Source organism: Malus sylvestris, chromosome 5 (assembly GCF_916048215.2).
Source record: "Malus sylvestris chromosome 5, drMalSylv7.2, whole genome shotgun sequence".
NCBI classification, from domain to species: domain Eukaryota; kingdom Viridiplantae; phylum Streptophyta; class Magnoliopsida; order Rosales; family Rosaceae; genus Malus; species Malus sylvestris.
In genome coordinates this window covers 38,837,716-38,852,913 of record NC_062264.1, presented here as the reverse complement: position 1 = coordinate 38,852,913, position 15,198 = coordinate 38,837,716, and the positions used below count along the sequence as shown (strand labels likewise).

At 36.3% G+C, this 15,198-nt stretch overlaps 1 protein-coding gene and 1 long non-coding RNA gene across 5 annotated transcripts; one reads left to right on the top strand and one right to left on the bottom strand.

The window, feature by feature from the left end:
* Positions 1 to 5,973: 5,973 nt before the first annotated feature.
* LOC126621076 (beta-amyrin 28-monooxygenase-like) lies at positions 5,974 to 14,755 on the top strand. Of its 4 annotated transcripts, none has more exons than XM_050289447.1 (3): positions 5,974 to 6,380; positions 13,259 to 14,022; positions 14,147 to 14,755. In XM_050289447.1, exons 1-3 carry the CDS (start codon positions 6,193 to 6,195, stop codon positions 14,629 to 14,631), a joined length of 1,437 nt encoding a protein of 478 aa, XP_050145404.1. In that variant the 5' UTR covers positions 5,974 to 6,192; the 3' UTR covers positions 14,632 to 14,755. The 4 variants fall into 4 exon arrangements, with proteins under 4 accessions (XP_050145404.1, XP_050145403.1, XP_050145401.1 ...); XM_050289446.1 differs by lacking the exons at positions 13,259 to 14,022; positions 14,147 to 14,755 and adding exons at positions 10,319 to 11,088; positions 11,183 to 11,842 and having other exon boundaries at positions 6,105 to 6,380; XM_050289444.1 differs by lacking the exons at positions 13,259 to 14,022; positions 14,147 to 14,755 and adding an exon at positions 7,273 to 7,911 and having other exon boundaries at positions 6,120 to 7,150.
* LOC126621093 (uncharacterized) lies at positions 7,327 to 11,583 on the bottom strand. The gene is made up of 2 exons (XR_007622794.1): positions 11,455 to 11,583; positions 7,327 to 7,544 (listed from the first exon to the last, which is right to left on the bottom strand). It is a non-coding gene; the product is annotated as an uncharacterized LOC126621093 (long non-coding RNA).
* Positions 14,756 to 15,198: the final 443 nt, after the last annotated feature.

The window sequence follows — 15,198 nt, the reverse complement described above, 5'->3', positions numbered from 1 at the left end:
AGACCAATAAGTCGCTCTTCTGTATATCGTCAGTCTACGTTATCATTTCGTTCATCAGAAGAAAGTAAGCATATGTCACTAGTTTCTTTCCGTAAACCACCTTTTTGTTTTTTGATAAGAAACAGTTAAAAATCGTTCATGAGACGTAAGGGACTGATAAATAATTAACTGATATTACTGAAACAGTTGTCTTGCCTAATGATATTTCGCTTCTATGGAGAAGACCACCAGTTGGGCTGGCAGGTCCTAATGGGGGTGACCTCCCACTAGTCACCAACGAAGGCCATAATGTTCTTGATATCATATCTACGTCTCCACTCCTAACCCTCGCTAGGTCTTACAACACGATCTTTACTTGTTTTAATGCATGCTTGCACACTTGTAGATAAGTTTGCATGTCTTTGTGAACTTCAATTGCAGGTGAAGTATCGAACAGCCTTGATGAAGATGATGGGGTCGTAGACCACGGAATCATTTCCAAGTTCACGTTAAGTTTCAAAGATCCTATACCTATACCTTCAAAAAATCATTCTTATGGCTTTCCGTGAGTTTCATTTCTGAGAATGTTGATTAGGTAACATAAACAACGAATACATGTTATCTTACTTGTGATGAACTATAGATGCATGACAGTAATTGCTTCCGAAAGTGTACTGTCTGTTGTTGATAATCTGCCAAAGAATGCTGTGAAGGACCCTTAACAGCTAGAGCCTGTATCACAAACTTACATCGTGGTTCGGTTTTGCTTCTGCAAATAAGATTGCATCATATGCAAACCACATCGTTTTAGTGTAATGTGGCGTTGCATATTGCTTCGTACGCATATCACTTGTATCCATTCTACGTATGCAGTATAAGGTTAAGCTGAGTTGGACCAACCTTACCAACCCAAATTTTGGACAATACATAAAATAACCGGGCTTTGCTCTCCTGTAGGACAAAAAAAAAAAAAAAAAAATCTCTGAGATTTAACTAAATTAATCTCAACCATTCACTTGTGTGAAAACGCGTGCAAAGGAGAATTCCATTACCTAACCTACCTATTTTATATAACCTTAAAACTATAAAATGGAACTACTGACTTAGTAAGGTTTGTCAAACTTCACGTATCGACTTCTTCTCTTTGGGTCAACATATGTAAGCTTCATACAGTGATACAGTTTCCAGGACTTTGCTAGCTTTCTCTCTTCTACTTTGTTTCATATCGTTCTCATCATTATGTATAATTTAATGGTTGAAACTATCTATTTTCTAGTCATTTCTTACGAATTATATTTACTAACAAATGGAGAAATTAGGTTTTCATCCTTCATTTTACTATTTCATTGATTAAAATCATATTTCTTTTTAATTTTTTATGAAGGTCCTTGGGTATTAATAACATCATTAATTATTTCAATAATAAAATATTTTTTATTTCTAAGTATATTCATTTAATGTTAAAAATGTTACAATTAGTATATTTATATGTATGACTAAATTTTTTATCATATGTTTTTAGTTTTAGTTTGTACCCATTTTTAATTTGTAATTCTTTTTTAATTTGTACCAATTTTCTTTTCAATTTTAATTTGTACCCAGATATTAATTTCTTTTTGTACCCATATTTTTTTAAAGTTTATTTGTATTTGTACCCATATTTTTTTTATTTATACTGTTTATTTTGCTAAATGTACCCATACTAATTATATGTACCGATTCATGTAAAACTTTTTAATCTTAAAATGTACCCATTCTTAAATATACCAATTTGTAAAATGTACCATTTTTTTATATATAATCTATTCAATTTTTTAAATCCATTTTTAAACTTATATGGATGCATTCTTTTTTCTTTGATTTTAAAATGTATCTATGTTAAGTTTAATCGAAGAAATTTACTAATGTTATTAAGTCTAATATCTTTTTTTTCTTTTTTTTTTGTGATTTTGAAGAATGTACCCATGTTTTGATACAATAATTTTTTTGGTTAATTTTGTTGAATGTACCCATGTTTATACACACACACACAATAGTATATTTATATTTTAATCCCACAAATTATGGTTTTTTTATTTAAAATCTTATTTATATAAACAACTAAAATTTCTAATTTTTAATTTAAAAAATATAGTAGCATACATAGAAATAAATTATCACATTGATTTCAGGGACCTCAATAAAAAATTAAAAACCAACAAAGTTTCAATCAAAGAATATTCATAGCTAAGGACCGCGTCCAAAGTCTTCCCAAATAAAATAAAAAACCAACCAAATAGAAAATTGTTCCAACTTCCAAGCAGTCAACTATTATAAAATACCTAGATTAATCCAATTTTAACACAATATATAGCAAAATAATTTTTAGTTTTACTGATTTTTTGCTACCTTTGTTTTATGTCTCATTTAATAAAGTAACTCTGGTCACATGTGTGAATCACAATATGTGGTTAATATTGTTTGATGTGCAGCGGGCACGCCAACGTTGATAACTGCGCAATGCATGATATTGTCGAGTCTCCACTGGTGCGCCCAAAGTCCTTCCAACCAGACAATCTTTCGGCTTTCTTTTTATATTTCTGGTTTTTTATGGAATTTTTATTTATTATGCGTTCCGAGTTTAGTATTACGAGTGTTTTAATTGTTAGATTTGATTTTTACAATCATTAGATGCTTGTTTCGTCTGTCCTAACATAGAGTAATGTTATATATATTGTAGCATTTTTAATTTTAGATGTCTAAATAGTTTTATTATTTATATAAAAAATGGCATTCAAATGCATGAAGGAGGCAGTCCTAGACGTCCACTATTAACCCTTATTTACCCGGAGCAGGAGGAATGGACAAAACGTGAAATAAGATAGGTGCCAAACTTTGACTAAACAAATTGTCAAGCTGACTGAATGTGAATCTGGTTTTGGAAATTACTTGGAGTATAATGCAGCTTAGAATTCCACATGATGTAAGACATATTTTGTTTTTCTTTGTACAAATAATATAGAGTAATGATAGAGAGATTAATTTTTTAAAATCAAATTACAAATTAAATGATGTGTCACCAATAAGAAATAAATACGTTAATCGATACTTAATTAATAATCCAATCATTTACAACCATACCAGTTAATTTGCAAATTTGATTTAAAAAAAATATAGTTTCTCTAGATTACTTAATAATATATGATCGGGCATGAGTGAATCAAATTTAAAGCATCAAATATAAAAGTAAACACTGGAGAAATGTTTTATTGGCGGGAACACAGATGATACATCACGGGTTTTTATGTAAGTGGTGGGAAATTTTATTTTTTAAGTTATTACTTTTTAACACATATATCTCATCATTTGTATAGTAATACGTGGTATATCATCTCATATACCGATCACATTGAAAAATCTCTTGTAAATACTGAGTGAAAGTTCCATCACAAAACAAAGAGATGGTTGTTTGAGAGAGAGACCCGTGTGATGCAATTTGCTTTACTTTGTCCCTTCCAATCTCACTCTAAAGTTCCTCTCTCTGTTAACTGCACATTAAAAGTGAACAACACTAAATGTGTTCAAAGTAGATCATATGTTGAAATATTACATGGATCTCAATGGGATTAGATGGGAAAAAAAAAAACTCAATGGGTTGCAAATTTGTAATATATACTTTTTCTACATGTGAGAGCAATTTTATTTTGCTCTCTATTTTGAGAGAATGATTTATACATAATGTAGCACGTCGAGTTATTTTGATATGAATTTTATATTTTAATTTTCTTCTCAAATTTTTTTTTTCCACAAGGTATCGCAATTTCATTTTATGAGATCACTGGTCTTTTTATTAGCTACTATTTGTGGTGCACAATTTCGTACATATAGGTAGTGGTTATGATCGATTCGATATAAAGGAGGGCATAGCGTTTATTTTTCGTTGAGGATTTCCTAGAAAAATCATCACATATTCCTCCGATTATTTGTAAAAGATATTTACGTAATGTTTCGGTCCAATAACACATTATTATGCGTAATTGTTTTTCACATATCAATATAACGAGAAATACATTGAGAAAGGAATCAACAAACATGGAATCTTTAAGAAAATATTTTAGTGTGGGTGATTAGGATTAAACTAGAATTTTGTTTGGGGTAGGGTACTGAAATAATCGCGTATTATTCTTGTACTAGGTCCTACCAAATTGCATTTGTTTATGGTATGGTCAACAAAAGACAGCCACTACCAATTCCAAAGACCCTGTGATGTTTAAAATACTTGGATCAAACTTGGCTGCAGAATTCAATCATTTCAAGGGTTTGAACTTTGAGTGCATGTATTAATCAATAATCTGATTAAGGACGTGTTTACATATCCGTAATCGGAATAAGAATATGGAATTGAATTCCGATTACGGAGTATTCCGATGTTTACTAAACATGGAGGAATAAAAAAAGAAGTGGGGCCTACACAAATTTTGGAATTCAATTCCTTGTGTTGGTGGAATTGGATTCTCTAGATATAGATGATAATCCAATTCCTTATTGTTTGGGTAATCATAATGATACTTTTGTTCCCTTTATGCCCTCACTTACGTTTTCTATTTCCAAGACTATCCTTTATAAACCCATTAAAGCATATAAAATATTTGATTTGGGACAAGGGCATTTTAGTAATCATACATGTTTATATTCCAATTCTGCTGAATTAGTAAATAGCTTTATGGAATTCTATTCCAATTCCAGAACATTTAAGTAAACAGCTTCAACAGGAATCCAATTCTGACTTCTCCTCATTCCAACTCCTCCTCAATTCAATTCATCATCAATTCAATTCCTCATATTTTCATTACCGTTGCGTAAGATTTGCAAGAACATTGTGCTTTTTATCATCTATTTGTATTGTATTTTATACAATTTTAAGTGTCAGTTGATATGGACATCCACGTCCCTTAAATAATTTGAATTTTTTTATTTCATTAAAATAATTAAAACAACCAAAAAGGAAAATAAATTTAAAAAAAAAAAATCCTAAAACCAGCGGCGTGAAACCTAGGGGTTTAATGGTTTTATTATGTCGTTCTCCTCCCTCCTCCTATACTCCTTCTGTAGCCACCGTCTCCCTACAACCCCACAACCCTCTAAATCAACATTCTTCATCGGCGCTCCAATTTCCATGCTTTGATTATTGGTGAGCATCTATAAAAGCTTGGATAATTACAAGGTGAAGTTTCGAGTTTTTCGACTTTAATCATGGAATCTCTTCTAACAAGGAAAAAACTAAGTACTAATTAAACTAGATAATTAATTACAAGGTGAAGTTTTAGCTTTATTTAGTTTTGAATCATTCCCCCTAAAGATTCTTTCATTTGGCACATGTATAGTGCCCCTTAATTCCCCACTTAAAAAAGCAAGTGAACTTGGCATGTACATGTTTTTGTACAAAGTCCAAAGATTTTTTTTATGACCGGCGCGAGTGGTGACTTGAGTCAAATATTATGAAGTCAATTCTTGGCATCTGGACGACCAAGTCATGCGTCAGTAAAAATGTTAAAATTCTTAACAACGCAAAAGCTCAGAAAATATGTACATGTAGACGATCCGAATTGTCTATATTTAAATATTCATTTAAAGATCATGTTTATTAAAAATTATTCAAATTCGAAATTATATGATCGTTGGATTATATAAGTCATTTGAGCGTTTATTTGTAAAACTGTATTTGTCTGTTTTCTTCATTAAAAAATAAATATCTTAATTTTAACTTTTTACATTGATGATATATGAATGATTAATTAAAAATATAGCTTGTTCATATAAAATGGACCATACACAATGACAAAGTGTATCAAAACGTGTGTCAAAAAATTGATGTTATATATATATATATTTATATATGTATGTATGTATATATTTGCAGCATTTTCTAGTTGAAAATAATACAAATTACAATGAGCCAAGACTTGGTATCTATGCACATAAGAAGCCGCGTATAAAATTATGTTAAGCACATTTGGATGGTTGAACGTTCAACTTTGACGACTTTCTGGCGTGCTAATTAATCATGGTGTATTGGTTGGTATTGGTATTGGTCATATTAAGATTAATAATCCAGTTTATTAGACTTATCAGAGTGGAATCTGGCCCTTTATAAACCCAGCTTTTCAATCTCCCTAAACATCACTACTGCTTTTGCCAACTTCAACCAAACTCTACAAACAGTTTGAGGAAACCATGGAAACCCTTTACCTTGCTTTATCTTTGGGAGCTGCCTTTTTAGCCTTTATCATATTTGCATTCAAGGGCAAATCAGATGATGGCAAAAACCTTCCACCAGGGAGCATGGGGTGGCCTATTGTGGGTGAATCAATCGAGTTCCTGTTCGGGAAGCCGGAAAATTTTGTGTTCAAGAGGATGAGGAGGTACTCTCCTGACATTTTCAAGACCTATATTCTTGGGGAAAAAACTGCAGTGATTTGTGGTCCTAGTGGACACAAATTTCTGTTCTCCAATGAACAAAAGTACTTCACAGCATTCCGACCACATTCGATGCAAAAGATGTTTCGATCATACAAGGCTGCCGCGCCCACTGCTTCTGCTGCTCCCGCTGTGGCACAACCTTCTCGCGATGAAGAAGCGAAAGTTATAAGATCCCCAGGGTTTTTGAAGCCGGAAGCACTGGTTAGGTACTTGGGGAAAATGGACTCTATCACTCAGGAACAGATGAAGGCCTATTGGGAAGGCAAGGATGAGGTCGAGGTCTACCCTTTGGCCAAGACCCTCACTCTAAGTCTTGCCTGCAGATTCTTCTTGGGTATCGATGATTCCGAGCGAATTGCAAGGCTTGTGAGCAATTTTGATGATGTTACCGTTGGGATGCATTCGCTTATTATCAACTTTCCCGGAACAACATTCTACAAGGCAACCAAAGCCGCAGACGCGCTGCGAAAGGAGTTGAGGATTGTGATTCAGGAGAAGAAGGCTGCGATGGCGGCAGGAGGTCCCATGCATGATATATTGTCACACATGATTGTGGCTAGTGACCCATCTGGCAAACACATGCCTGAGGCTGAGGTTGCGGATAAGATCATGGGTTTGCTCACAGCAGGATATAGCACTGTGGCTACTGCCATGACTTTCTTCATGAAATACGTTGGAGAGAGGCCAGACATCTATGCCAAGGTTCTAGCTGGTAAATACTAATCACTTCAACATAATTACTATATAATTTTTGTGATTACATACCAAACTGAATTTGGAGATTTGGGGTTTATATTTTTGTGCTAAAATTTGATTTGTTTTGTGAAATTCCAGAGCACAAGGAGATAGCAGACTCAAAGAAGCCAGGAGACTTTTTGGAATGGGAAGACATCAACAAAATGAAGTATTCATGGAATGTGTTGTATGAAGTGATGAGATTCACGCCGCCACTTCAAGGAACATTCAGAGAGGCCTTGACTGATTTTACCTACGCCGGTTACACCATTCCGAAGGGCTGGAAGGTATATTGGACTGTGAGTACAGTAAACATGAACTCAGAGTACTTCCCCAACCCAGAAAAGTTTGACCCATCAAGATATGATGACCTAAGCGTATTCCCACCTTTCACATTTGTTCCATTTGGAGGAGGCCCAAGAATGTGCCCTGGGAAAGAGTACGCTCGCCTAGCAATCCTCACTTTCGTTCACAATGTGGTCAAGAGGTTCAAATGGGAAGTGGTATTTCCTAAGGAGAAGATCACCGGCGACATGATGCCAACACCGGAAAAAGGACTTCCGGTTCGCCTTACCCGTCACTAGGCATCTCAGACTGTTTTGAATTTTTTTTCTCAGCTTTGAAATACTTGCTCCTCCTTTTTTTATCTTTTATTCACCTTCCTGGCTTCCTGTAGTGAGAAATTGCAAAATCATGTGATCTATTACCTTTTATTTAATTAAACAAAATTAAAAATCACTTTCCTATTTAATATTTGAATTTTTTTTTTTTGTAAATGATAAATTTTGTTAGATTAACCACCGAAGTTCAAACTCAGCCGTCACTTTCCTATTTAATATTTGAAGTTGAATTAGAAGAGATTTGCATAATACACTACTTAAAATCAATTTGACTAGATTTGCATGGACAACTTTCGTAATTTGAAGTTGTCCATGCAAATCTAGTCAAATTGATTTTAAGTAGTGTATTATGCGATCTAGTTTAAGTTTCATTCTTTGTTATTTACATAAATTTAGTATCAAATTAGAAATCCTCAGTTAAATAGCAATCCACGAATACCATTAGTAAATTACTTGCAGTGAGTCTGATTTCCTGTTGGTTGTTGTTGGTCGCCAAGGTTGGCCCACTAAAGTTGACGCTCAGTCGAATGTTGACCAAAGGATAAACCACCATAAATACTCGTGCAGTCCGCGCCCTTATATATTAGTTTCAAGTTGGGATGTTTGCATTATCGGAATTTATCTGAAATTTCGAATCGGTTTTGTATCATAAATTTCATAACATAATTTGGATCTCATATATTTTGAAAACTTTAAAATTGTTAAAATTTTTATGTATACACAGGTCAATTTTTTTTTTTTTTAAATTTTTGTGATTATTCTAGGCGTATATGTGTTCAACATAAAATCATATTAAACAAGATAAAATAGTTACATTCTTTATTTTTAATATATAATAGTATAATTAAATATAAAAAAAAAATAAAGCATATCTAAATACATGATAAAATAAGAATATGCATGTTTTTTTTTTATAGTGTTAAGTTTGAAAATTTTCAAAATTTCGGATCGGATAAGTAAATATCAAATGCCATCCAAAATTCTCGCAATTGGAAATGTTGGGACTCAAAACAAAATTTTATTATTTGGATTAAAATTTCCAATTCAACTTGCACTCCGCCATACCTCACCGGGAAGATGAATAAGAAGAAATAGATGAGGAGATGCATGTACCCGGAAAGTCCCTAATGTGAAGGGAAGACCTTTATAAAGCCAATTATGGAAGCCGGCGAGCCATCATGGGAAGCCTCTAGGCTGAATTAATTGACCACCGCTTGAGGTGCCCATGACGTGTGCGGGTGTTATTGTAAGTACCTTGGTGCTTAACATCTCTTGTATTATGTATCTCTCGCCATTTAATTTGCTATTTTGTATCCTTGAATTAAAGCTTTTGAATCACCTACCACGGTTCTAGATTTGTATTTCACACAATATGTTTTACATTCAATTCCTGGTGTCTGTGAAGCACATGATGGTAGCTAGGGAGAGATGTTTGTATGAGTCTTCCTAGCCCTCGAAAGAATTGATTTCATGACGAAGCCACCGTCTAGTCTTTTATTTTTTAATTTTTTTTTGAAAAATGAAAACTGGAAGCTCAAAACCCAAATCTGAAATGAGAACTAAAAACTTAAAATGGAGATGGTTAGCAAACGTTGAACAAAATGTATAGAAATCACTTTGGCATGGTGCCCTTTCCAATTTAATCAGAGGGAAAATGAAGAAGAAAAACATGCTTTTATAGTATTCAGTCCAATAAACTTCTAACCATCTAATCTTGCTACAAATTACACAAGTTAAATAAGTAAAAGGGTGCCTCCAAGCCAATAAGACTCCCCGTTTTGTGAGGATTGGAGGAGGAACGTCTATCTTACGCAGTCATACCTTTGCTTTGCAAAAATGTTGTTTTCACGACTCGAACCAGTGACCTTTTTGGTCACAAATGAGCAACCTTTCCGATGCATCAAGACTCACCCTCGCACAAGTTAAACAAGTAAATAACAATTTTGGTACCGAAGCTTTAGTAATGCACTAGTTAAGTAGAGAATTCCAGCAAACAGGTTTCTCTTGTCCTTTCATGAAAACATAAATGCTAACATCTGCAAATTGAAGGACCACCTAGCAATAAACTTAGTGGAGCAAGCAACCATGTGTTTTATGAATATATGATTAATGTTATTGCAAGTTGAAGTTTGAATATTTTATATCAAACCAAGTCCTTCTGAAGAATATTCAAAGTTTGTCACTTTTGGTGTGCTACTGCTAACTCAAAGTTGTTGACACAGTGAATCTTTCCCTATAAAACCCCAACTTTCCAAGCTTCCTACACACCACTCCTCTTGCTAACTTCAATCAGTCTCAGCTAAGTATTTGAGACTTGATCAGCTCCAAATTCCAACCATGGAGACTTTGTACCTTATATTCTCTTTAGGTGCTGCTTTCTTAGCCTTTACAATCTTTGCATTCAAAGGAAAATCAGATGATGGCAAAAACCTCCCACCAGGAAGCATGGGGTGGCCTATTGTGGGTGAATCGATCGAGTTCCTGTTCGGGAAGCCGGAAAATTTTGTGTTCAAGAGGATGAGGAGGTACTCTCCTGACATCTTCAAGACCTATATTCTGGGGGAGAAAACTGCAGTGATTTGTGGTCCTAGTGGACACAAATTTCTGTTCTCCAATGAACAAAAGTACTTCACAGCTTTTCGACCACATTCAATGCAAAAGATGTTTCGATCATACAAGGCTGCCGCCCCCACCGCTGCTGCTGGTCCTGCTGTGGCACAACCTTCTCGTGATGAAGAAGCGAAAGTTATAAGATCGCCAGGGTTTTTGAAGCCGGAAGCACTGGTTAGGTACTTGGGGAAAATGGACTCTATCACTCAGGAACAGATGAAGGCTTATTGGGAAGGCAAAGATGTGGTCGAGGTCTACCCTTTGGCCAAGACCCTCACTCTAAGTCTTGCCTGCAGATTCTTCTTGGGGATCGATGATTCCGAGCGAATTGCAAGGCTGGTGAGCAACTTTGATGATGTTACTGTTGGTATGCATTCACTTATTATCAACTTCCCAGGAACAACATTCTACAAGGCAACCAAAGCGGCCGATGCGCTGCGAAAGGAGTTGAGGATTGTGATTCAGGAGAAGAAGGCTGCAATGGCCGCAGGAGGTCCCATGCATGATATATTGTCACACATGATCGTGGCTAGTGATCCATCCGGCAAACACATGCCCGAGGCTGAGGTCGCGGACAAGATCATGGGCTTATTGACTGCAGGATACAGCACTGTGGCCACCGCCATGACATTCTTCATGAAATATGTTGGAGAGAGGCCAGACATTTATGCCAAGGTCCTAGCTGGTAAATACTAATCACTTCAACTTAACATTTCTACTTAATGCATATTGCTTACATTTTTTTGGTGCTAAAGTATGATTTGTCTTGTTAAATTCAGAGCACAAGCAGATTGCAGACTCAAAGAAGCCAGGAGACTTTTTGGAATGGGAAGACATCAACAAAATGAAGTACTCGTGGAATGTGTTGTATGAAGTGATGAGATTCACGCCGCCACTTCAAGGAACATTCAGAGAGGCCTTGACTGATTTTACCTACGCCGGTTACACCATTCCGAAGGGCTGGAAAGTATATTGGACTGTGAGTACAGTAAACATGAACTCAGAGTACTTCCCCAACCCAGAAAAGTTTGACCCATCAAGATATGATGACCTAAGTGTATTCCCAGCTTTCACATTTGTTCCATTTGGAGGGGGGCCAAGAATGTGCCCCGGGAAAGAGTACGCTCGCCTAGCGATACTCACTTTCGTTCACAATGTGGTCAAGAGGTTCGAATGGGAAGTTCTATTTCCTAAGGAGAAGATCACCGGCGACATGATGCCAACACCCGAGAAAGGGCTTCCAGTTCGCCTTCGACGTCACTAGACAAACAATCAAACTAGGAATTTTTTTCTCTGTCTTCAAATATCATTCCTTTTTCCCTTTAAATGTAATGAGGATATGCTATATCATGTGATCATCAATAACCCCCTTTCAAATTTGTAAATTTCATGTTGAAGTAGGAGAGGTAATCTAAAACTTAGCACTCCTTCCAAGCAAATCATCTAGTTGCCAAGGTTGGCCACCTAAATTTGCTTTAATAATTTGATGAACGATGAGTAGCGGATATATGGGGTGATGTGGAGAGCAAGTGATCATATATATTGAGTGACGTAGAGTACGTGCAGTCAAAATTTGTCTTTGAACTGGATAAATTACCTGCTGCAATATCTAAGATGTGCCAACCTCAAATGAGATCAGTGGTTTTATAACATTTCACTACAAGGTACACGATCCATGTGTCACAGCTGTACACAGAAGACTAAGTCAAAACGAAGACACAATACAATCCTGACATATGCCTAAAGGTTAGGAAAGATTAGTGAGCAAAATCTGAAAACATTCCAGGAGTGATCTGGTCTAATATTATAGCAAACAAGTTACAGAATTTAAACGAGAAAATACAAACCACTTCGTCTATGACGCTTTTCGGTTAGGGAACAGCTTACATGAAGAGGAAAATATGATGATCATGGCACGAATTATCGAAGTTACTCGAGGAATAACAATTTAGTATTGTTTCCTTGGTACCGCATTTTCGGCATTCTTGACTCGGTTCTGCCGTTTGGGGTTGAATATAATCTGTTAGGAACAGAATCAGAGCAGTTGTTCAATTGTTTGAGCAAGTCGTATGTCTATAAAATGTCAAACTCTTTCAATGATTAAAAAAAAAAAAAAAACTTAAAAGCTAATTAGTAAAACAACTTAACAGATTGTTTCCCGGTGATTAGCAGCATTTGTACTGGAAATAGGATTAAAATTCGGAGCAATACCTATGTTTGTAAAGACAAAAATTTGAGCCTTCTCACTCTACGTTCTTCACTCTCATTCTCATCCTGCAATGTTGCAAAATGATCAAAACCGTCGATTTTCTAAGTCACTTTTAATATCAACTTTGAAAAATACCAAAATTCTATGGTGAACTAAAACATGAACGGTTTTAATTATCGTGCAAAATTGCAGAATAAGAAAGAGAGTTGAAAAGGTAGAACGAGAATGTCTGCCTAAGAAGGTTGGTAGGATCCCTTTAATTTTATCAAATAATATGAAATGATTACTTATCCTCCTGAATATTTAAACTGGACAGATTTTGGCGTGCTATCCCCAACTTAGACTAGAGAATATTTTATAGGACGATCTAATCCTTTAAAAACCCAACATTCCAAGCTTCCTAGACATCTCACTCTCCTTTGCCAACTTCAAATACTTTGAGACTTTTAGTGAAAACCATGGACACCCTTTACCTTGTTCTCTCTTTGGGAGCTGCAGTTTTCGCTTTGACCGTCTTTGCATTCAAGCGAAATTCAGATGACAGTAACAACCTACCGCCAGGGAGCATGGGGTGGCCTATTATGGGAGAAACTCTCGAGTTTCTGTTTGGGAAGCCGGAAAATTTTGTGTTCAAGAGGATGAGGAGGTACTCTCCTGACATCTTCAAGACCAAAATTCTTGGAGAGAAAACTGCTGTCATTTGTGGTCCTAATGGACACAAGTTTCTGTTCTCCAATGAACAAAAGTACTTCACAGCTTTTCGACCACATTCCATGCAGAAGATGTTTCGTTCGTACAAGGCTGCTGCTGCAGCTTCTGCTCCTCCTGCAGCACAGCCTGCTCGTAATGAAGAAGCGAAAGTATTGAGGTCCCCAGGGTTTTTGAAGCCGGAAGCATTGGTGAGGTACTTGGGAAAAATGGACTCAATAACCCAAGAACAGATGAGAACCTGTTGGGAAGGAAAAGATGAGGTCAAGGTCTACCCTTTGGCCAAGAAACTCACTCTAAGTCTTGCCTGCAGATTCTTCTTGGGCATCGATGATCCCGAGAAAATTGCAAGCCTAGTGAGCCACTTTGATGATGTTACTGTTGGGATGCATTCACTTATTGTGAACTTCCCAGGAACAATATTCTTTAAGGCAACCAAAGCTGCAGATGCGCTGCGAAAGGAGTTGAAGACTGTGATTCAGGAGAAGAAGGCTGCAATGGCATTGGGAGCGCCTATGCATGACATTTTGTCACATATGATTATGACCAGTGATCCATCTGGAAAATACATGCCGGAGGCAGAGGTTGCCGATAAGATAATGGGTTTACTCACAGCAGGATATAGCACTGTGTCTACTGCCATGACTTTCTTCATGAAGTATGTGGGAGAGAAGCCAGACATTTATGCCAAGGTCCTAGCTGGTAAATACTAATCACATCAACTTAACAGCCCTTCTTTCTAATTTTTCAACTGTTTTGAGCACGTCTGGCAACGTTTTTCTCTCTCTATATTTGTGCTAAATGTGAGTTGTCCTGTAAAAAACAGAGCACAAAGAGATTGCAGACTCAAAGAAGCCAGAAGACTTACTGGAGTGGGAAGACATCAACAAGATGAAGTACTCATGGAATGTGTTGCATGAAGTGATGAGATTCACACCGCCACTTCAAGGAACATTCAGAGAGGCCTTGACTGATTTTACCTACGCCGGTTACACCATTCCGAAGGGCTGGAAGGTATACTGGACTGTCAGTACAACAAACATGAACCCGGAATACTTCCCCAACCCGGAAAAGTTTGATCCATCAAGATATGATGACCTAAGTGCATTCCCAGCTTTTACATTCGTTCCATTTGGAGGAGGGCCAAGAATGTGCCCCGGGAAAGAGTACGCTCGCCTGGCAATCCTCACCTTCGTTCACAATGTGGTAAAGAGGTTCGAATGGGAAGTGCTATTTCCTAAGGAGAAGATCACAGGCGACATGATGCCAACACCGGAGAAAGGGCTCCCAGTTCGCCTTCATTGCCACTAGGCATCAGACTGTCTGGAATCTTCTGTTTACAAATGTTCTTTGTTAATGTTTTTCTTTTCCCTTTGTATTTTTTATCTTATGTGAAACTGAAAGTGATAAATATACATGTTTAATGTTGATTGAATTGATGACTTTGGCCTTCAATTTTTGCAAACTTTCTGCAGAACTTGATACATGAACCAGCCTATATTTCTCTTTCTCTAATCCATCCTGTAGAAATTTGCAGAACATTACTAAATTCTCTCTTAAACAACAGCGTCCTACGTTCAAACCCTCCCCCTCCTATGGCCTAGCTTAGAGAACTAATATTGCTCGTAATAAAAGAAAAGAAAACCATAGGACTTATTCAAACAAGCCATTTGGTGTTTATCTCACGTTATATAATAGCGTCCTAGCAACTTCTACCCAAAGTTGAGAATTAAGATCCTCTCTGAATCTCTGTGTCCGAAGCTAACGGACCCGGAGATCCGTTCAAGAGAGATCCGAGCCTTTGATTTTGTGTGAGTAGGCTAGCAGGACGGACTAATAGGAGCCTCATGATTTAAATTTGTGATCCAGATTTCCCGA

Excerpts from the sequence above, each read along its gene's own strand:
- LOC126621076 (XM_050289446.1), top strand. The coding sequence starts at position 6,193 with ATGGAAACCCTTTACCTTGCTTTATCTTTGGGAGCTGCCTTTTTAGCC. Across the intron at positions 6,381-10,318 it reads GTGTTCAAGAGGATGAGGAG|GTACTCTCCTGACATCTTCA; the intron begins GTACTCTCCTGA and ends GAGGATGAGGAG. Across the intron at positions 11,089-11,182 it reads TTATGCCAAGGTCCTAGCTG|AGCACAAGCAGATTGCAGAC; the intron begins GTAAATACTAAT and ends TGTTAAATTCAG.